At 36.6% G+C, this 23,914-nt stretch overlaps 1 protein-coding gene across 8 annotated transcripts in view; it reads left to right on the forward strand.

Annotated features, from left to right (window-relative positions):
• Window positions 1–23,914, forward strand: part of HERC2 (HECT and RLD domain containing E3 ubiquitin protein ligase 2) — a 260,003-nt gene that overhangs the window by 156,769 nt on the left and 79,320 nt on the right. For all 8 annotated transcript variants that reach the window (XR_004682606.1, XM_035023922.1, XM_035023920.1 and 5 more), the window contains 13 exons: window positions 6,066–6,256; window positions 6,968–7,073; window positions 7,159–7,250; window positions 12,130–12,305; window positions 16,098–16,209; window positions 17,663–17,744; window positions 17,854–17,997; window positions 19,516–19,606; window positions 19,896–20,073; window positions 20,260–20,341; window positions 20,426–20,597; window positions 21,516–21,660; window positions 22,486–22,711. Coding sequence is in view for 7 of the 8 variants with exons in the window: in XM_035023922.1 (XP_034879813.1) it covers window positions 6,066–6,256; window positions 6,968–7,073; window positions 7,159–7,250; window positions 12,130–12,305; window positions 16,098–16,209; window positions 17,663–17,744; window positions 17,854–17,997; window positions 19,516–19,606; window positions 19,896–20,073; window positions 20,260–20,341; window positions 20,426–20,597; window positions 21,516–21,660; window positions 22,486–22,711 (1,797 nt within the window). In the remaining variant the exon portion in view is untranslated. The remainder of the gene's footprint in view (window positions 1–6,065; window positions 6,257–6,967; window positions 7,074–7,158; window positions 7,251–12,129; window positions 12,306–16,097; window positions 16,210–17,662; window positions 17,745–17,853; window positions 17,998–19,515; window positions 19,607–19,895; window positions 20,074–20,259; window positions 20,342–20,425; window positions 20,598–21,515; window positions 21,661–22,485; window positions 22,712–23,914) is intronic.

Below are 23,914 nucleotides of genomic sequence, written 5' to 3' on the forward strand. Positions count from 1 at the left end.
GCAGGGTCATATGGTAGTTCTTTGAGAAAACTCCAAAATGTTTTCCAGAGTGGCTGTACCATTTTATATTCCCACCAGCAGTATATAAGGGTTCCAATTTCTCCATGTCCTCACCAACATTTGTTATTTTTCATGTTTTTTTAAATTACAGCCATCCTAATGGGTGAGAAGTATTATCTTCTGATTTTCATTTCAGTTTCCCTAATGACAAATGATATTGCGCCTCTTTTCATGTCATTTTGACCATTTGTATATCTTTTTGGGGGATATGTCTATTTAAGTCCTTTGCCCACTTTTAAACTCTTGATGTTGAGTTTTAGGAATTCTTTAAGGGACGCTTGGGTGGCTCAGTTGGTTAAGCGTCTGCCTTCGGCTCAGTTCATGATCTCAGGGTCCTGGGATCGAGCCCTGTATCAGGCTCCCTGCTCAGTGGGGAGTCTGCTTCTCCCTCTGCTGCTCCCCAGGCTTGTGCTTTCTCACTTGCGCTCTCAATTGAATAAAATCTTAAAAAAAAAAAAAAGAAAGAAAGAAAAAAAGAAAAAGGAATTCTTTAAATATTCTGCACGTTGAACTGTATCAGGTGATTTGCAAATATGTCATCCCATTCTTTGGGTTATCTTTTCAACTTTCTTGATAGGATTCAGTGATGCATAAGTTTTTAATTTTAATGAAGTCCATTTTATCTATTTTTTCTTTTGTTGCCTGTGCATTTGGTGTCATATTTGCTTTCTGTGTCCATTTAACAGACCATTGCTACATCCAAAGTCATGAAGATTAGCACCTGTTTTTCTTTCTAAGGGGTTATAGTTTTAGCTCTTAAACTTAGGTTTTGATCCATTTTGAGTTAATTTTTGTACTAAGAGTTCAATTTCATTCTTCTACATGTGTGCATCCAGTTTCCCAATGATTACTTACTGAAAAGACTGTCCTTTCACCATTGAATGGTCTTGGTACCCTTTTTGAAAATCAACTGACCATTGATGTGAGAGTTTATTTTTAGGCTCCCAATTCTGTTCTATTGGTCTATTTGCCTATCCTCATGCCAGTAGCAAACCATACATTGTGATTATGTTAGCTTTGTAGTAAGTTTTGATATTGGGAAGTGTGAATCCTCCAAATCTGTTCTTGTTTTTCAAGATTGATTAGACAATTTGATATCCTTTGAAATTCAGTATAAATTTGGGGATGGATTTTTCTACTTTGGTAAGCAATAGTTTTATAGGAATTGCATTGAATTTGTATATTGATTTGGACAGAATTGTCATTTTAATAATATTAAGTTTTCCAGTCCATGAGCAAAGGATATCTTTTCCATTTACTTAGACCTTCTTTCTGCAGTTTTTCTTTCAGCAATGTTTTGTGATTTTTCAGTGTACAAGTCTTGTGCCTTCTTGATTAAATTTATTTCTAAGTATTTTTTATGCCATATTAAACGGAATTCTTAATTTCCCTTTTGGAAATTGTTAGAAATTTGTTGCTAGTATAGAGAAATGTACACTACACTTTTAATACATTTAGTGTATTGAATTAATATCCAGCAGCTTGGCAGAATTTTATTTGTCTCCTGTAGTTTTTTTGGTGTGGTTTCTTTTGGGTTTTCTACATATTAGATCATGTTATCTATGAACCAAGATGATTTTACTTCTTCCTTTCCGATTTGGATGCCTTATATTCCTTTTTCCTGCTTTAGCTAGTTCTTCCAGTACTAAGTTCAATAGAAGTAGAAAAGGTGGGCATTCTTGTCTTGTTCCTGAATTTAGGGGGAAAGCTTTAGTCTTTCACTATTGAGTATAATGTTAGCTGTGGGTTTTTCATAAATAGCCTTTCTCATGTTGAGGAAGTTCCTGTCTAGTTCTAATTTGTATTATTCTCTTATGTGGGGGATTTATAGAATCTAGTGTTAGCTTCTTTTCAAGGCTAACTTAGAATAATTTCTTTTTTTTTCTTGATCGGCCTGCCATGGGTTTATCAGTTTAATTAGTCTTTTCAGAGAGAGAAATTTTGGCTTTTTTTGCTATTTCTCATATCTTTATTATTTCTTTCTTTTTCCTATGGAATTGGGTTTAGGTTAATTCCGGCCCCCCCCCCCCCCCCGCCCAATCTTCTTGAGGTTAATGCTTATCTCGTTTTCTCACTCTGTCTTTTCTAATATATGAGCTTAAAAAGATTTTTAAATTTGTTTTTAAGCAAGGCTTAAGCTGTATCCTGCACTGCTGCTATATAGTGATAGTCCATTACTTATTTCAAAGTATTTTTAAAATTCCCTGAGAATTATTTTTTTGTTTTCATTGGTTTTTAAATTTCCAAACACATCAGCATTTTTACTGGTTTCTGCATTGCATTCAGAGTATATATCCTGATTGACCTTTGACACTTTTTTTGAAACTTGTGTATGATTATATAACTTCATATATGATGGGATTTTATAAATGCTTTATGTGTGCCTAAAAAAATGTCTCCTGCAGTTCTGTGGCAAAGTTAGTATTTGCTTAGTGTATTTTTATTTATTTACTATTTTAAAAGATTTATTTATTTTAGAGAGAGAGAAAGAGAAGAGAGTGCACGTGAGGGGGGAGGGGCAGAGGGAGAGTTAGAATCTCAAGCAGACTCCCTGCTGAGCACAGAGCCTGACACCGGGCTTGATTCCAGGACCCTGAGATCATTACCTGAGCCAAAATCAAGAATTGGACACTTAAACGACTGAGCCACCCAGGAGTCCCTTAGTGTATCATTTTTTAGCCTTTTACCCTCAATCATTCTGTATTCCTGTATTTTTGATATATTTCTTACAAGTTGTAAATAGTTTTTTAAAGTTCCAATATGATGATGTTTGTCTTTCAAACGGATCATTTAGGTATTTAAGGCAATTGCTGATGTATTTTTATTTAAATTGACCACTTCTCAGTGTTTTTTATTTTTTCGGCCTGTTCTCTGTTCTTCTACATTCCATCTTTATTTGGGCTGATACGTTTTTTATTATTTAACACCCCAGCCCCTCCCCACTTTTTGGCTTAGAAGTTACACACATTTTTAGTATATATTTAATCCAAGTAGTGTATATGTTATACACATTTTTAATAGTAGTTAGAATATTAAAACATCCATTTTTGACTTACCAAAATCTAATATTATTTAGTATTTTTATTCTCTCCTAAGCAATGCAAGGACCTTAGATCCCTTTAACTTTATTTAGCCTCTTCTGATTTAAAATTATCATGTTTTTATTGTGTTTTACAATTTTACACATACACATTTTTAACATTCAAGACATAGTATTGTTATTATATATAGCCAGTATTTAGATTTTTTCACATACTTAATATTTCATTTTTTTCTATGTCTTTCATTTTTTATCTATCATCATTTTTCTCCTACCTGAAGAATAGCCCTTAATATTTTCCTTAATGCATCTCTGTGGTTATGAATTACATTTTTGTGTGTCTGAAAATGTCTTATTTCTTCTCCATTTTAGAAAAATACTTTTGGGAGGAATTTTCTTTAAAAATATTATTCCATTGTAATTCAGCTTATATTATTTCTGTTGAAGTCAGCTGGAAGTATAGTTATTGTTCCATTAAAGCTAATCAATTTTTGTATTTCCTCTTAGTTTGTTTTTGAGATACTTTTTTGTTTTTATCTTACACAAATTTTACAAGTGCATAGAAATGTGTTTCTTTTTATTTATCTTCCTTGGGGTTAGCAGGACTCTGTATTTTTATTTATTTTTTCTAGCTTTATTTAGCTATAATTGACATATAACATTGTGTAAGCTTAAGATGTACAGTATGATGATTTGGTACATGTATATATTGCAAAATAATTACCACAATGAGGTTAGTTGATTAGTTAACAAATCCATCATCTCATATAATTACCTATGTGTGTGTGTGTGTGTGTATGTTGGGTAGGTAAGAACATTTAAGATCTACTCTCAGCAACTTTCAAAGCAGGACTTTTTAAAAAATCTGTGGCTTGATACCTTTTGTCAGTTCTGGAAATTTTTCAGTCAGTCAGTATTTCTTCAAATATTGTCTGTGTCCTATTATCTCTTCTATTTTTGGGACTCCTTCCACCTGTGTCAGACCTTCTCTCTATCCTGTAAGTGTTTTCACCTTCTCATTTATGTTTTCTAAGCTTTTGCTCCTCAGTTTTTCATTCTAGATATTGTTTAGTAATTCTTTTTTCATCTGAGTCTAGTCTGCTAGTAAACCTATTAATTGAATTCTTATAATTTTAATTACTATATTTAACAGTTCTAATCTTTGTTTTTAAAAATAGTTTTCAATACTCTGCTGAAATACTCAGTGTCTTATCTTTTCAAACATAAGGAAGTATGGTTATTTTATTTTATTTTATTTATTTTATTTTTTTTGAGGGCAGGAAGATGAAATTTTATTTTATTTTTTTAAATTTTATTTTATTATGTTATGTTAGTCACCATACAATACATCATTAGTTTTTGATGTAGTGATCTACAATTCATTGTTTTCGTATAACAAGTATGGTTATTTTAAAACCTGTGTCTTATAACTCTAATATCTGGAGACTCTGTGGATCTCTTTCTGTTGTGGGTTATTTCTGGTAGTTTTTTTAGTCATGTTATCTAGTCTCATATGCCATTATGTACTGGACATTATATTTAAAAAATTATTTCTTGAATCCATTTGAGGCCTAAGATATTATTCTCCAGAGATGAGAGGAAGGAGGGTTGGTCTTCTAGGTAATTGGGGTAAGTAACTATCTGGGCTCATCTCAGTCCAGTTTCATTGACTGAGATATTTCATGCTAAGCTATAATCTGTAAAAATAAACAGCACTGCATAGTTAATCTTCCTCTTGGGATTTTTCCTGTTGGGATCCTAACCCAAAGTGTGGGGGTTTTATGGCTATCCCCTTCTCTTCTGGTGGGCTCTGGACTCCAGGTCCGGGTCCCCCCTCTCCCCTACCCAAGGCTTTGAAAAGTAGCATTTTTCCTTTTTTTGTTTTTTTGGAGGCTTTCCTTACTGATAGTTACCATCAGGGAAGAATAGCTTCGGATACATAGCATTGCTCATCTGGACATCTCCATTCACTTAGCCTTCCTCAGATTCTGGCCGCATAATTCTTTAGCATCATGTTATTTCTGATACTTTTAAGATTTATTCATCTTTAAATGTTTCATCTGCTTCTTTTAGTTGTCCTCAATGGGAGGGCTAGATGAATTTCCAGATTTGCCATTTATGGAAGTAGAAACTTTACAGATTTGTTTTTGCTTTGCATTGGTAACGGCATTTAAAAAAAAAAAAGATTCTATTTATTTATTTTAGAGAGAGAGAGAGAAAGGGCGCATGCGTGTGTGCAAGTAAGGGGGGAGGGAGAGGGAGAAAGAGAGAGAATCCCAAGCAGACTCCATGCTGAGCATGGGGCTCAATCCCACAACTCTGAGATCATGACCTGAGCAGAAACCAAGAGCCGGATGCTTCACGGACTAAGCCACCCAGGCGCCACTGTAACAGCATTTTTAATAAGAATGTTTTTTGTTAGGACTGTTATTGAACTCTACATCTCCCCCACTTCGGTTTCTGTGTACCCTTCCATCTGGAAATACGTCACTCTGTTGTTACTTGAGAGTCAAGTAGAATAAATCATAACATTATATGAACTTCATTTCATAAATTGGTATAAAATACATTGGGATTTTTGAAGATGTTTTAGGTATTTATTAGTTCCATTTATTTATTTATTTATTTATTTATTTATTTATTTGAGAGTGAGCAAGCCAGCCCTGGGTAAGGGGGGTTGGAGGAGGGATAGAAGGAGAGGGAGAGAGGGAATCTTAAGCAGGCCCCACACCCAGCATGGAGCCTGACGTGGGGCTTGATCTCACGATCCTGAGACCACAACCTGAGCTGAAATCAAGACTCAGATACTTTACCGACTGAGCCACCCAGGCTATTAGTTTCTTTTAATTTGAAAACTTACTATTTTCTTGAAGCAGGAAGCTCATCACTAGATAGTATTCTTTATTTCTTGGTTGGGAAGGTTTTGCCCTACACATATTAACACTGTTCCACCACCATTAAATAGGACAGTCTGCAATATTTTGTGGCCGTTCTGGAAAACAGCTGAAGCGTTGTCACAGCACTCAGCCAGGCATGCTTCTGGATAGCTGGTCCCGGATGGTAAAGAGCCTAAATGTGTCATCTTCTGTGAACCAGGCTTCTCGTCTTATTGATGGCAGTGAGCCCTGCTGGCAGTCATCTGGTTCACAAGGAAAGGTAGTGTGCCATGGGGACACTTCCAGAAATGCTTTTATTTAGATGGCTTTACCTTTTAAGCTTCAAAATGAACTTTGAAAAACCTACTAAGTTATACTGGGATAGCACCTGTCAGTACTGATTTTACATTTTAGTTCATAATTATTTTTAAAGCTACTGAGTAATAAACCATCCAGTTTTTATTGTTAGAGATTTTAAATGATGTATGTAATAGATTTTATCTAACTGACCAATTGATAGAGAGTGTAATAGGGTGCTGTTATTTTTGTTACTCTCCCACATAAAATGTATGAGTTCAGATTCTGCTTCTGGTGAGCAGTTTTTCTAATATATCTGAACAAATAGGTATTGCTCTTTGGAATGTTATCATAATTGCACTCAAGTGTGGGTGCCCATCATCTGAACTCGTGGTCAGACTTGGAGGGAGGGGCTATTTTTCCATCTTGACTCCAGTATTTTCTATTACCCACTCCTTGATGGGTATAAAGGGGCCACCCTAGGTCAGGAGTCTGTAAACAAATCATTTCTGGGGTTTAGAGTGAGACTTTCTTTTAATAAACAAGTAAGTAGTGGAATAGAATATTCCTCTCTCTCAGGCCGTATCATATATTTGGATAATCTCATGTAGATCCAAGCTTTAGTGACACTGTTTTAATAGCTAAAATATGGCTGAATTTTATTAACTGAGAATACATTTTTTTTTTTTTTAAGCATTGGATTCGTTTGGAGATTTTCCCAGATGTTCTTGTTCATAGATTAAAAATGATAGTTGATCCCGCTGACAGTAGCTACATGCCTTCCCTGGTAGTGGTGTCAGGTAATTGAATTAGTTTACTCAGTATCTTCTCTCATATGATAAAAACTCCTTTGTCTGATTCCTTTATCTCCCTTCTTCCCCCTAGGTGGAAATTCCCTAAATAATCTAATTGAACTAAAGACAATCAATATTAACCCCACTGACACCACAGTGTCCCTTCTGAATGACTGCACAGAGGTAAGTGGAGATGACTCTTTTGGCTGTCTCTATATTAACATTGAGCCTATTTTCCCCCCTGAATTAAGTAATTGTATTTTAAAATTTGACAGGTATACAACTTGAATTTGCTATTTATCAGATCAGCTTGGAAAGGAAACAAAATAAGTTTCATTCTCACTATCTTAAGTGAGAAGTGAGGGTAAAGCTCCTAGCAAAAGTTGTTACTAGGCACTTCAGATTGCTCTTTATATCCAGCACAGGATTGTTTTCATTATGTATCTATTAATGTGTGATGGTTTTTTTCTAACTGCACATATGACACTGAAATTGCTTTTTTGTTTTCATACCTGTTGGCATCAAGTGCTGAGCTGTTTTGATGGGTTATAAGGTAATTTTCAAAATGAATACAGGTTTTTTTATAATTTTTTTTTTTAAAGATTTTATTTATTTATTTGAGAGAGAGAGAGAGCACACGAGAGGGGGGAGGGTCAGAGGGAGAAGCAGACTCCCTGCCGAGCATGCGGGACTCGATCCTGGGACTCCAGGATCATTACCTGAGCCGAAGGCAGTCGCTTAACCAACTGAGCCACCCAGGCGCCCCTTTTTATAAATCTTGAGAATGCTATCTGAGAAATGCTATCAGTGAAAGTCCTTTTATGTAGTACCTCTATATTACGGAGCAGTGAGACTGTTTCTCAGATCTTCCCATAATCTTTCTACACAGCTGTCAACACTATTTTAATAAATTCAACATACTTGAAATAATACCACCTATACTATTGTCTCATGAGGACTTATTTAATTGGTGCAATGATAGTGGATAAAGATATTAAATGATTGACTTTTATTCTTCTAAAGTTTTTTATAAGTGAGTTTATTTTTAAATTATTAAATCAATGGAACAGAATAGAGAGCCCAGAAATGGACCTTCAACTCTATGGTCAACTAATCTTCGACAAAGCAGGAAAGAATGTCCAATGGAACAAAGACAGTCTCTTCAACAAATGGTGTTGGGAAAATTGGATAGACACATGCAGAAGAATGAAACTGGACCACTTCCTTACACCACACACAAAAATAGACTCCAAATGGTTGAAAGACCTCAATGTGAGACAGGAGTCCATCAAAATCCTAAAGGAGAACACAGGCAACAACCTCTTTGACCTCAGCCGAAGCAACTTCTTCCTAGAAACATCGCCAAAGGCAAGGGAAGCAAGGGCAAAAATGAACTATTGGGACTTCATCAAGATAAAAAGCTTTTGCAAAGCAAAGGAAACAGTTAACAAAACCAAAAGACAACCGACAGAATGGGAGAAGATATTTGCAAATGACATATCAGATAAAGGGCTAGTATCCAAAATCTATAAAGAACTCATCAAACTCAACACCCAAAGAACAAAGAATCCAATTAAGAAATGGGCAGAAGACATGAACAGACATTTTTCCAAAGAAGACATCCAAATGGCCAACAGACACATGAAAAAGTGCTCAATATCGCTCGGCATCAGGGAAATCCAAATCAAAACCTCAATGAGATATCACTTCACACCAGTCAGAATGGCTAAAATTAACAAGTCAGGAAACAACAGATGTTGGCGGGGATGCGGAGAAAGGGGAACCCTCCTACACTGTTGGTGGGAATGCAAACTGGTGCAGCCACTCTGGAAAACAGTATGGAGGTTCCTCAAAAAGTTGAAAATAGAGCTACCATATGATCCAGCAATTGCACTACTGGGTATTTACCCCAAAGATACAAAAGTAGGGATCCGAAGGGGTACGTGCACCCCGATGTTTATAGCAGCAATGTCCACAATAGCCAAACTGTGGAAAGAGCCAAGATGTCCATCGACAGATGACTGGATAAAGAAGAGGTGGTATATATATACAATGGAATATTATGCAGCCATCAAAAGGAATGAGATCTTGCCATTTGCAACGACGTGGATGGAACTGGAGGGTATTATGTTGAGTGAAATAAGTCAAACAGAGAAAGACATGTATCATATGATCTCACTGATATGAGGAATTCTTAATCTCAGGAAACAAACTGAGGGTTGTTGGAGTGGGGAGTGGGGTGGGAGGGATGGGGGACTGGGTGATAGACACTGGGGAGTGTATGTGCTCTGGTAAGCGCTGTGAATTGTGCAAGACTGTTGAATCTCAGATCTGTACCTCTGAAACAAATAATGCAATATATGTTAAGGAAAAAAAAAAAGAAGAAGAAGAAGAAGAAGGTAGCGGGAGGGGAAGAATGAAGCGGGGGAAATCGGAGGGGTAGACGAACCATGAGAGACGATGGACTCTGAAAAACAAACAGGGTTCTAGAGGGGAGGGGGGTGGGAGGATGGGTTAGCCTGGTGGTGGGTATTTAGGAGGGCACATTCTGCATGGAGCACTGGGTGTTGTGCACAAACAATGAATCATGGAACACTTCATCTAAAACTAATGTTGTAATGTAAGGGGATTAACATAAGAATAAAAAAATTAAAAAAAAATTATTAAATGTAGTTCACCATTCATTATTATTATTATCATCATCATTAGTCTGCCCACATAAGGGCAGACAAGTTCAAGGTGGTGCCATATGTTACTTAAAAGAAGCTGATACATAGCCATTAGGTTAATTTGTTCATGGATGAAAGGTTTGTAACTTGTGTCCAGTCTATGGGAATTTACCAGCTCCTTTTCCCATGTCCAAGAATTGATGATCTGGCCTTTATTTCCAATCTTCAATAAATAGAATTGTGGGACACCATTCATTCTTAAATGTCATTGAACTATTTTGTGATATACCAATTAATACCAGTGGTGTTAATAAATGAATAAACTGGTAAATTATTAAAATGAAAGATAGTATTGAGTTTTTCTGAAAAAAAAATATTGAATTTTAGTGCATTTTATTGGTAACTCATTGCTAGGCAACTGAAAGCAGCTTGTCTAATGTCTTAATTATACTCCTGAATATTTTTATACTTTAAATCAATAACTAGAGTTAATTAAATCAGTAACTAGCTGAGATTATCATTCATAAAAGGTGTATTAATTGTAGTCCAATAAATTTTCAATTCAGAACAGTTTATTACATAATATTTGATAAGTATAGAGTAGTATACATGATGCATGTGAGAAATATGAAGCGTTGTGAGTAATTGGAAAACTCATGACCCACTCTCCATCGCTCCAACCAATTTAAGAACTAGAATATTAATCATTCTTGGGAAGCCAGTGGACATTCTAGCATTGTCTTTCCTATAAAAATGGCTCATTGTGGTAATTTTCTAACATAACCAAAAATAGAAAGTATACTGACTCCCCCACAAACCTTTGACCCATCTTCAACAATTATCAGCATTTTTGTCAATTGTGTTTCATTGTCTCCTTCCATATGTTCTCCATTTTTTTAAATTCCTAGAATGTTTAAAAGCAAGTCCGAGATACGACCTTATCCATATTGTGTACTTCAGTATTAATCTGTAACAAGGACTTAAAAAATGTAACCACAATGCCATTATCACACCTAACAGTTACGCTTTAATATCATATAATATCCAGCCAGTGTTTACATTTTCCCAGTTATAACATAAATATCTTTTTGTAGTTGTTTTATGTGCCTGCACTTTGTACTTCATGTAAGTCTTAATTCTCTTGGTTTTTCCTTGCTAAAGAAGGAAACTGGGTCTTCTTTTCCTGTAGAATTACTCATTTTTTAGTTTGTCTTTTTTATCACAATGGTTTTCTTCCACCTGTGCTTCCTGTGAGATCATAGGTAGTAGGTCTTGAGGTTTGATCAGGTCCAGTTGAGGCAGTAAGAGGTCTCTGGAAGTATGTGTGCTTCGTGCTGCATTACTCTTTGTTCACAGGAAATGCAGGAATAGAGGAATACTGTAAATGCCAAATACAGGATGTGGGGCATTCTGCAGGATAAAGAGCCAACTTTAACAAATGAGTGTCAAAGGCATAACAGGGAGAGGTTGCATTCTGATTTGAACAAGCCAACAATAGAAAAATGTTTATGAGATGATCATAAAAGTTAATCACTGGTAGCATAGTAGATGATATAAGGAATTACTGTTTTAGCTATGATAATAGTAATGTGGATTTTTTTTTTAAATGCCTGTACTTCAGTGATACATACTGAAGTTTTGAAACAACATGCTGCCTGGAATTTTCTTAATATAATCCATATATGAACAAAATTGCTCATATGTTGATAACTTAGGTGATAGTGTTGCAGGGCTATTTGTATGATTTTCTCTAACTTACATATATTCAAATATTTTTAATAGTTTTAAAAATTATGAAGGTTCTGAACCACCTGACATTTAATCTCTTTCCTAATACATTTTGATTCAAGAAAGCTTTTTTTTTTTTTCCCGAGAGAGAGAGAGAGAGAGAGAGAGAGAGAGCCCATGTGCGTGCACATGCAAGTGGGGAGCCAGGCAAGGGCAGAGGGAAAGGGAGAGAGAGAATCCCAAGCAGGCTCCATGCCAAGTGCGGAGCCCGATGCAGGGCTCAGTCTCAGGATCCTGAGATCATGACCTGAGCTGAAATCAAGAGTGCAATGCTTAATGGACTGAGCTACCCAGGTGCCCCTCAAGAAAGCTTTAAGACAGAAAAGTTTGCATCATTCAGTAAAGCTATCATACTGTTTCATTTTAGTGAGAAAATCAATGTGAGTCCCATGCCTTGGATAGACATACTTGGTGATCAATGATTTCTTTTAATCTGTACTCAATAGTGACTGTTAATTTTGCCTAACTTGCTTGATATTTCCAGAATTTAAGTAAAAGAGCTCTAACTTTCTACACATTCCATGTCTCAAATATGCTGCTCTCCAGTTTAAGTATCTCATATATTTGATTCTAAAAAGTCTGTAGTTTACTGTTTTTGTGTTTAGTATCACAGGTATATTGAAATTGCTATAAAGCAGTGCAGGAGCTCAGGAATTGATTGTAAAATCCATGGTCTTATCCTGCTGGGACGCATCCGTGCAGAGGAGGAAGATTTGGCTGCAGTTCCTTTCTTAGCCTCAGATAATGAAGAGGAAGAAGACGAAAAAGGCAACAGTGGGAGGTGAGAGCCATTTGTTATTGGTGGTGCTCATTCCAAAATTCTCACTTTTAAAAGTAAATATTTTTCAGAGTCCATCGTCTCTCATGGTTCATCTCCCCCTCCGATTTCCCCCCCCCTTCATTCCCCTCCTGCTATCTTCTTCTGAGGGTTCTAGAGGGGAGGGGGGTGGGAGGATGGGTTAGCCTGGTGATGGGTATTAAAGAGGGCACATTCTGCATGGAGCACTGGGTGTTGTGCGCAGGCAGTGAATCGTGGAACACTGCATCGAAGACTAATGGTGTAATATATGGTGATTAACATAACATAATAATAAAAAAATAAAAATAAAAGTAAATAATTAGAGTATATTTCATAATGAGAGTAGTTTTATGCACCCAGGAATGTAGTAAATTTTAATTGTTTTCAAAAATTTAATTTAAGAGAATGTTTAACGTAGAAACATTATATTTAGATAAATACCATTAAAAAGAAAAATGTTTAATTTTTCTACCTGAAATATCACAGCTAATATTTTGGTATATATCCCTGTAGTTTTCTTTTTATCTGTCCCTAATTGTGTTTTTCTATGAAATGGCATGATATGGTATATATTTTATAGTCTTCTTTGCTGTGCTAAATATTTTATTGTCAACTTTTAAATTAAAATTTATTATGATAAAATATACGTAACATAAAATGTATCCTCTTAACTATTTTTAAATGTCTAGTTCTGTGGCATTAAGTACATTCACATTATTGTGCAATTGTGAGCAATATTCATCCCCAAAATACCCGTATCATTAGTCTTTTGTTATGTAATTTTCTTGAGGGCAGTATTTCATCTTATGACTATGTTCTCGTTTACTTACTCAATTTGATATTTTGCAAGAGTACTATAGTGATGACTATTACCATATTTATTCCTTCACCATCCATCTATTGAACACCTGTTGTGGGCTAAACCCTGTTCTATGTCCTTTGAGTGCTGTGGTGAATATGCACAATAAAATAAGACAAACTCATACACTTCAGAGTGGCTTTATGACTGTGGGAAGTGCATGAAGGAGAAGTGCGCACCGTCCTTTGATAATCTGCAAAAGAGCATTTATTTGTCAGGAGGACAAGGAAAACTCCCTCTAAAGGCATACTTTCAGGAAAAGTCAGAGTTTTCAAAGCCAGGTGGGCAGAAAAGGTGTTTTTGGCAGGGCAATAGCGTATACCAAGGATGAAGAAAGATACCTGCCAGGTTTCTGCACATTTGCTTCTTTTATTCTAAGATGTTTATGGAGGACTGTTACGTGCAGGGGATTGTTCTGAGCTTTGTTCATGGCCCAGGAGAAAACAATGCAGATAATCACTTTCCTCAGAGAAGTTAAGTATTTTCCTAGATAAATTGCTAAAAGTAAATGGCTATGTCAAAGGATATGCAAAATCAGTTTATGTGTGTTACTATTGTCCTACTGGTGTAGTCTGGTCCTTGCAGATACACGAAGGAGGCAGGTACCATGCTAGCTGAGTTCTTCTGACCACTGCCCCTTTGTGCTTTCTAGAGTGTGATGTAAGTAGTCTTTTAGAAAGACTGCCTCTCACTGCTATTAAAGCACATTCTCTTAATCATGAATGGGTGGCAACTGTGATAATAAATCAGGTTATTCTAGGGTTCTGTGATCTTGGGTTTGGATTCTGTCCTGTTTTATTTTGGAAACTTTGAATTGAAACAAAAGAAAATAATATATATAACATTACCTCATCTAGAATATATGTTGTACTATATGTTATGATTCAAACTGATGGTAAGGAAGGAAAATACCAGTTCACTTAAATGAATCATTGAGATTTTCAAGAGAAAGGATTATAGGTTTGTATATACTTATTCAGTAACTACGAAAATGAATTGGACAAATACATAAATACATGTATATATGAGATAATGAAGAAAGTTTGAGCTTTTACTCATTGATTAAATTTTTACATAATTGAATACATTAACAAAAGATTTCTAGGTATTTGAACATAATGTTTTTCTTTTCCTGTCAGATCTTAATTAGCTAATAAATTTAGGGTGAATAAGTGGTTCCAACAGTCTCCCACAAAGCACACACACAACTGGGGTATGCCCACACTGATGACCTGCTGGCCTCCATTCTGACTGGTTGATAATTACGTGGTACCAGTCATTACATATCTTGAATATCACTCTTGGTGTCCAATACATATTTTTGACTAAAAATGTGTTACAGGGTATATCAAGTATAGGGAGTCTGCGATTTATTTGACTTGCAAGTTTTTGACTTTACGATAGTGCAAAAGTGACACACATTCCATAGAAACCGAACTTAGAATTTTGATCTTTTCCTGAGTTAGTAATATGTGGTACAATCCTCTCTTTAACACTGGGCAGCAGCAGCGAGCTATATAGCCCTTATATTATATTACCCATGTAATCACAGGGGTAAATAACCAATATACTTATTATAGCCATTCTGTACCCGTACCATACTTTCACTTTCAGTATAATATTCAAGAAATTACATGAGATGTTCAACACTTCATTATAAAATAGGCTTTGTGTTAGATGATTTTGTCCAACTGTAGACTAATGTAACTGTTCTCAGCATGTTCAAGGTAGGCAAGGTAAGCTATGATGTTGAGTAGGTTAGGTGCATTTTTAAAATACTTTTCAACTTACAGTATTTTCAAATTATGATGAGTTTATTGAGGTAAAATACTATTGTAGGTAGAGGAAGATCTGTAATTACAGTATACATATACTTGCTCTTTTGTGCCTAGTATCAGATGAAAGGATTTTCCTACATTTTAATCCCCAGACCATAAAATTTTGATCCCTTAATATGAATATTCATTAGTATATATATGTTCAAAAATCTTACCTATCTAGAACCTAGTCTCTGGAGCCGTTGGTTGTCCATCCTTGTTAATAAAAATAGAACAAAAGCAAATAAAAAGCCAAAAACCTCAAACACAGGTTCCTTAGTACCTGGTATCAACTAACAGCCAAGAAAATCTAGCACTGTCCCGTGTACTTGGTGGTCTCAAGTTCAAGAATTAGAGCGCTCTGTTGATTAAACTTCCAACCCATTGAGGGCAGGTCAGGAGATAGAATGAACAAGGTGGTGGGAGCCAGCTGCCAGAGTTATGCTTCAGAAGCCTTGGGGTACAGGGCAGGACTCTCAGGAGAGAAAGGAGGTAGGGGACCTCTAGTCCAGCTGGCCTATATGGTGGGCAGAAGGTGTGAAGGAAGAAAATTGCATTTTCCTTTGGTACTTGTTACTGTGTTAGAGTACCTCAAAAGTTGTATGGTTTTATCTATTTTATTAGTTCTTTGAGGCAAAAAAATTACCAGATGTTTAGGTTTAAGGACTTTGCCAAAATGCCAGGCCCAGTGGTGACTCCTAGGACCATTTAATCAGTGTTTTCTGCGTTTAACATCTGTAGTAGCTATGTGTTGACACATTGGGTGGGAATATCTGTGAATCAGTAAAACAGCTGTTGTGTTCAAGTTGGTGTATAAGAAGAAAAGAGCTGCACAGTGTGTCATAGAAAGGTCTCCACCAAAAACAAGGCTAGAATTAAATAATAGTATTAAAAGGTAGCATGCTGGTATCTAGAAATTTTGACCCTCTGGTACACTAACTTGTGTATTTACTTGAGGTTTCATTGTATTAAAACAAAACTTTAAGAGTTTCTGATAGTAATCAGCAAACTTTACTTGCTTGAGGTTGCTTTCCTTTTTGTTAAAAAAAATATTTTTATGTTGAATGACCTCTATTTCTGTCTTTTTTGTTTGGTTAGCCTTATTAGAAAGAAGACTGCAGGGCTGGAATCGGCAGCTACAATAAGAACCAAGGTGTTTGTGTGGGGACTGAATGACAAGGACCAGCTGGGCGGCCTGAAGGGCTCTAAGGTATTCCCCCTCTTCCTGAAGTTCCTATGTTACCTGTCATCACATGATTAAGGAGGAGCTTTGCTGGTGCCTTTGTCCTAGAGAGGCTCAGTAATAATTAGACCTCTTCTAAGGTTTTTATGATTATTTACCTTCTATAAGTTGTTTTTTAAATTGACTTTTCTGAAGAAATTCTTGATATGAACTTGTCATTATTATCAAATTTAGTTTCTGTTAAAGCCTCTGTCCTTGGAAAATAGTGCATTTTAGTTGTAGTTGTATTATTGCTGTTCTATAAACTAGAAAATACACTTTTGAAAAGATTCAACAAGCATATAGATGAAAATTATAGACTGTAATTATATTTATTTTGCCATCAATACAATAAGCATTTTTGCTTACCATGAACAAAATAATGTGTAAAAAAATGCTGTAGTGGTGTGAAGATGAGCAAGATACCATTTAAAGAGTAGATACAACAAATGATGCATTTGAACTAGAGTTGAATTCAGTATCTATTTATGTTACTTAGTGTCTCTTAACTGAGGAGCCACAAAACAAATACCTCCAAGTTTTAGTGCCTGGAAACAGTTTCTCTTCAGTGAGTGTCTCTGCTTCCTTTTAGTATTCTATGAAACTTCACCCATCATGAAATCCCTTATTACCTGCATTGTTGAGAAGCTGAGAAGGAAAGTTAGAACTCATTTTAAGTCTCTCCTTTCAAGTACAACAAATTTTCATCTTTATTTGAACAGCCTTGAATGCATTTGGGTTTTAAGGCCCGTAGACTCCATTTGGAGGTGGGTAGGGGGCAGTAAGATCTGGGAGTCTCAGTTGTGATAGTGCAGGGCTGTCTAGGTGATCCTGAGGCACATGGCCCTTTGTTGGAGTTTGTACATGAAGGGTAGATTTCTTGCACTGTAGTAGTGACTATCTGATAATTTCTAGGAATCATAAAGGGTTTCTTAGACAAGGGCTTTAAGAATTTTAAATTAGGTCACACCCATCTACAATGGGAAATTGAAGTGTATAATTTCTTAGAGATGTCAGAATCAATAAGAATGAGTAGGACAAGACCTGAAATAAGATGTAGTTTACCAGATACTTGGTTATATCTTTACATTATGTCTATTTTATTTTTCACCTTTTATTATGGAGCTGTTCAAACAGCAGGTAGAAAGAATAGGGACCTGAGCCCTCATGTTCCTGTACCAGCTTCAGCAGTTAACAGTAGAAGGTCACATTTTTTGTCTTTATTTTATTTATTTATCTTACACCCCCCGCCCCCCATTTAAGGTATATCTCAATATATTCTTTCATCCTTAGAATACTTTAATGTATCTCTCTAAGAGAAAAGAACTTCTTTGGTAAACAGTTATTTCTTATATCATCTAATAAGGATACTTGTAATTTTGAAAGCATAAATAAAATGATCTTTTTCCTTCTTTTGCTTAACAAAAAAATCCTGTTCTAGATAAAGGTTCCTTCATTCTCTGAGACACTGTCTGCTTTGAATGTGGTACAGGTGGCTGGTGGTTCTAAAAGTTTGTTTGCAGGTATGATTATTCTTATACCAAAAATTTTTTATAAATTAATGCTTACCACCAAAAACACAGTTGTTATGTTGTGAAAAGTGAGTCTTGTCCTTGCTCTTGTTCTTTGCAGTGACTGTGGAAGGGAAGGTATATGCCTGTGGAGAAGCCACGAATGGCCGACTGGGGCTAGGCATCTCTAGCGGGACTGTGCCCATCCCTCGGCAGATTACAGCTCTTAGCAGTTATGTGGTCAAGAAGGTGGCCGTTCATTCAGGTACCAGGCCAGAGTTGGCACTCATATGCAGATAAGCCTGTTGCTTGTGCTCTGCAAATAATTATGGCCTTTAAATAATTTTCCCTAGGGTGTATTCTTTTTCAAGTTTACTTAATTATTAAGAATAAAAGTTGGATAAAAAAAAAAAAGAATAAAAGTTGGATAATGTAAATCTCCAGGTGGTCTAGAATTTAATTATTTTGCTACACGAGGCTTTTTAGAGATCAGCAGTTGTTGGCATTCCAGGTGTGTAGGGACTACCCTTCTCCAAGGTGTGGGTTTTCAGTCTCGGAGCTATGGTCTTTGGTTCATGACATCTTTGAAATCTTTGAATGTGCTTAAATATGTGTTATTTTTCTGATGAAAGAGGCTATAGCTTTCATCAGATTTCCAAAGTGTCTGTGAACCCCAGTGATAAGAAAGATCCTTTGAAAACAAATCACATTCTCTCAATTTAGGAAACCTTTACTGAGAATTATTTCGAAGCACTATGCTAGGCCTCTGAGGAATGGAACTAATTAACTTAGTTCATGCCTGCACTGAATAGGTTTAGGTTTAACCCCATATAAAAGCAAGTCCAAACAGTAGTGGCTTGAGCAAGATAGAATTTTACTTTTCTTCTCTGTAAAAGTCTGGGGATGGGGTCCAGGGCTAGTATGGTAGCTCTGTGCCCCGAGGAGCACAAGCGCAGGCTTGCTCTTCTTTCCACCTTCGTTGACAGATGACCATGCAGCTCTGTCTAGGTGAGCACAGACAGATGTGTCCTCCAGCCCACTTAGCCCCTCTAAATAAAGCGCTTTTCAGGAAGCCTCTCTCACTTCTGTTGGATCTCTGTCACCATCCTCTCTCGGTAAGGGACTCTGGGAAGTATAGTTTTTAGCTGAGCACATTGTTACTCTCATTAGTGTGGGTTCTCTTGGTAAAGAATAGGGCAGAATGAATTGTTTGGGGGACTGGGAGCCCAGGAGTTGGCAGGGACACAGGTGACAGAGAGAAAAAGCCAGTAAAGATAGTGCTCTTCAGTCTTGGGGCAGAGTAGATGGGATGGAAGAATGGTCCCCACTGGGGAAGAGCATGACCATGAAAGAATAGGTATAATGCATTAATTGTGAATGATGGTGCTTTTGCTTAAATAACTCCACAGTTGGTGTACATTTCTCTAAAGCTTAATTGCCAGTGCATTTGATAATTTCCCTAATCATAAATGTACTTATTTTTACTTTTTTTTACCTGAATTTTGATCTTTTATATATTTAACATAACAGGAACCTCATTATTAAACATGGCATTATTTTGCTTCTTCTTTGCAAGTAAAATTCATTCTAGGATTTAAACTTTGTAATTTAATAAAAGTTCACTGACTTTATATATTTTCACCCTGAAATGCTGATCCTATCTACTCATTTATTGAATGCGTATTTATTGAACAAATGCGGCATGCCAGGCAGAGTAAAGTAATAATGCTGTGAACTTTTTGTAAACCAAATTTGGCAGCCCATGTCTGTGTGAATGTTGCAGGTGGCCGACATGCTACGGCTTTAACTGTTGATGGGAAAGTGTTTTCCTGGGGTGAAGGTGATGATGGCAAACTTGGACACTTCAGCAGAATGTAAGAATATTTTCTTCATTACTTGCTAATAAGAAACGTTACTGATGATAATAGTGAATATCCTTTGGTAGTTATTTTGTAGAAAATTAAATAAGATAGGTCATTCTTGAAAATGGAACCTAAAAATATATTTGTTAAAAATATCTATGAATGTGATTCAGCCTCATGATCTGTTTTAATGTTTGATAGTTAAGTTGATCTACAGATGTGGACCAGTGTAGATGTCCTTTTTTTCTTCTTTAAAAAAGACTGGATTGGTTATAGGGAATATTATTTAATCTTGTTTTAGGAACTGTGACAAACCACGGCTTATAGAGGCCCTGAAAACCAAGCGTATCCGGGATATTGCCTGTGGGAGCTCACACAGTGCAGCCCTCACGTCCAGTGGGGAGCTATACACCTGGGGCCTTGGAGAGTACGGCCGGTTGGGACATGGGGATAATACAACACAACTGAAGCCCAAAATGGTGATTATACACATTTTTGTTGCTTACAGAAAGCTTACCATCTGCTGATTTCAAGAGAAGATAAGCTTCGAGTCTAGGAAAGTTCATAAAGACGTGTGCTTTATTGGCTTTCAGTCTATGGAAAAAATTTCCCTTGTTTTCTCAGTGCCTGTGCTTGATTCTGTTTTTAAATTTGTAATTGAGTAGGTGAAAGTCCTTCTTGGTCACAGAGTAATCCAGGTTGCATGTGGAAGTAGAGATGCACAGACCCTGGCTCTGACTGATGAAGGTGAGCTCCTGCCTGACTCCGTGTTTCTGGGTGGGTAGGAACATCATGAAGCACTGGCCTGAAGTATGCATTTTTTAAACCTAGGTTTGGTATTTTCCTGGGGTGATGGTGACTTTGGAAAACTGGGCCGGGGAGGAAGTGAAGGCTGTAACATTCCCCAGAACATTGAGAGACTGAATGGACAGGGAGTGTGCCAGATTGAATGCGGAGCTCAGTTCTCCTTGGCTCTCACCAAGTCAGGAGTGGTGTGGACATGGTATGTAAACTGTCACCCATCAGTGTGTCTGTCCATGTGAGACCGTGGTGGGCCTATGCCCTATAATCCATGCCCACCCTGGAGGAATGGTTAACCTTCATTTTCTTATATCCAGACATCTTTTTTCTTTTATTTATTTCGAGTTGGGATTAGTGACAATATTATAATAAGAAATTTTTCTTGTAAGTGGATCATTTGGAAAAGAAGACTAGAGAAATTTTAGCCCAGCTTGTCTTCCCTGTTTAGGTGAGGTTTACGTAGGTTTCTTCTTCTTCTTTTTTTTTTTTTTTTAAGATTTTATTTATTTGACAGAGAGAGACACAGTGAGAGAGGGAACACAAGCAGGGGGAGTGGGAGAGGGAGAAGCAGGCTTCCCGCAGAGCAGGGAGCCCGATGCGGGGCTCGATCCCAGGACCCTGGGATCATGACCTGAGCCGAAGGCAGATGCTTAACGACTGAGCCACCCAGGCGCCCCGGTTTCTTCTTTCTTATCATGCCAGAAGCCTACTGATCAACTGGCAGAAAGCAGACTTCTGATTTTTTTGATCCTGAAAAAGTTCATGTCTCTCTTGTGAAAGCTTATTTTATTAAATTTAAAAGGAGTGGGGCATCCAGCTGACCTTGTGATAGTGTGATGGGCCTTAGCTTGAGTATTGTGATTCAGAGACAGCTTGAGGAAGAATTAACCTATATCAGTAACTTAAGTGTATACAACACACATTAAGGATCTTGCTATAGAATTAATGAATTAATTTGAATTAATGATATACTGTTTTATAACATAATTTCAGAGACCCTGGGCACTGTGTGTGATGTTAGTGAGCTGGCTCTAGTGCTGTAAACAATGAGTGTTTTCCTGATGGAACATTGCCAGACGATAACCATATATGAAAATGCACACTGTTGATCTCCTTGCAGGGGGAAGGGGGATTACTTCAGGTTGGGCCACGGCTCTGATGTGCATGTGCGGAAGCCACAAGTGGTGGAAGGGCTGAGAGGTAAGAAGATTGTGCATGTGGCCGTCGGGGCCCTGCATTGCCTGGCAGTCACAGATGCAGGGCAGGTAAGCTGAGGTGACAAGTCCTTGCCTCAAAAGTATGATTCATGATGAAATGAAATGAGTTTTAGTACTTAAAGAACCAGGAGGATGGGCTTTGCCCATTTTGTTCTTGTGTGTATCTGCCCAGTTGTCAGCGTAGGCAGGGACACCCGGTAAATTAAAGAGTTGCTGACTGACAGATGTTGTAAGGTGGTAGGCTTTCCTGCTCTAAAGTCCACCTGGAATGGTGAAAAGATTATTGTCATTGAAGGTGCTCCTACTAGAAATTGATAACCGATGGGGAGATGTATGTACGTCATTTTAGAAATGAAGTCATTCTTCTGTTTTGAGAATCCATATCATGACAGGCTCATGTTCTATTTTAAAAATTCATTTATGACAACAAATTAGCACACTTTTTTTTTCAAATTTTTATTTAAGTTCTAGTTAGTTAACATATAGTGTAATATTGGTTTCAGGAGTAGAATTTAGTGATTCATCATTTACATATGACACCCAGTGCTCATCATAACAAGAGCACACTTTTTTAATCAAAATGAATTAAAAATGAATTATTCCTTCTAATTCTGTAAAGCCAAGAAGTGAATTACATGAAAAGTGAGCATATTGTTTTTGATCATTTTTCTTTGCAAAATAAAGGAAAAAATAAGTATTGAACTTAGTTGAAGAGGAGAATCTCCCTGCTTCCTAAAACAAAACAGAACAGATGAATTCATTGGATTGATATTAAGTAAATATTTATTTATGGTTATTGGAAAGAAGTTTGAAGTAAATTTAAAGAAAATGTTCTCAAATGTTGAAAAATTCTGTTTTTGTTCCCTATAACAGGTTTATGCTTGGGGGGATAATGACCATGGCCAACAGGGCAATGGCACAACCACAGTTAATAGAAAACCTACGCTTGTACAAGGCTTAGAAGGCCAGAAGATCACGCGAGTGGCTTGTGGGTCTTCACACAGTGTGGCATGGACTACCGTTGATGTGGCAACACCCTCTGTCCACGAGCCCGTCCTCTTTCAGACTGCAAGAGACCCTTTAGGTGCTTCCTATTTAGGTAACACAGATTTGTATTTAGTATGAGATACTTCTGTATGGTAGAGCAACATCATAGATAGAATATTTAATAAGACCACCAGATTAAAGGTTTTAGCACTGTGTTAACTGCATTCTGAACCAAGGCCACAAAATAATCATGGTACTTTGATTTTTGCATGCTGGAATGAAAATTTTAAAAGGAAGTATGATGCTGATTCTATTATGATCAGATCAGTTCTGGCAATGCTGTATAATAACTACTTGACATATATAAGCACTATGTTGGGCTGGGCTGCTTGGTATTTTTAACAGCTTAACTCATATAATTGACATACAACAAACCATACATATTTAAAGTGTAATTTCCATGAGCTTTGACATGTGTGCACCTGTGAAAGCATCACTGCAGTCAAGATAAGTGAAAATATACATATTCTTTGTGCCCCTTCTCAGGCTTCCTTCCTCCTACAACCACTTGACTTGCTTTCTGACACTGTATATCAGTTTGCATTTTGAGTTTTATATAAATGGAATCATACAGTAGGTACTTTTTAAATCTCACTTTTTCCATTCAGCATCATTATTTTGAGATTCATCTATGTTGCATGTACCAATAATTCATTTTTTTCTTTCTTGAGTAGTATTTCACTTACGCATATACTGCAATTTGTTATTAGTCGCCTGTGGGTGGACTTTTAGGTTGTTTCCAGTTTTTGGCTCTACAAATACAATTGCTATGAACATTCATGTTCAAGTCTTTATATGGACCTACACTTGCATTTCTCTAGGGTAAATACCTAGGAGAGGAATGGTTGAATCATTTGGTAGGTGTATGTTTATCTTCTTAAGAATCCTACTGACTGTTTTTGCAAAGTTGTTCCAGAGCTTCAGCTCACTCCATACTTTTGTCTACACTTGGTTTGGTCAGTCTTTATAATTTGAACCTAGATTTGTGTAGATATGTAGTGGTATCTCATTGTGGTTTTACTTTGCATTTCCCTGATGACTAATGATGTTGAGCATCATGTGTATTTACCATCCAAATGTGTTTTTTGTTATAGTGTCTATTCCTATCTTTTGCCTATATTTAAAACTAGGTTGTTTTCTTATTGAGTTTTGAGTGTCATTTTTAATTTTTTATATTTTTTTAAGATTTATTTGATAGAGAGAGAGACAGCGAGAGCAGGAACACAAGCAGGGGGAGGGGCAGAGGGAGAAGCAG

The sequence above is a fragment of the Mirounga leonina genome, unplaced genomic scaffold (genome assembly GCF_011800145.1).
Source record: "Mirounga leonina isolate KUSES-001 unplaced genomic scaffold, KU_Mleo_1.0 Mir_178, whole genome shotgun sequence".
Lineage (NCBI taxonomy): Eukaryota > Metazoa > Chordata > Mammalia > Carnivora > Phocidae > Mirounga > Mirounga leonina.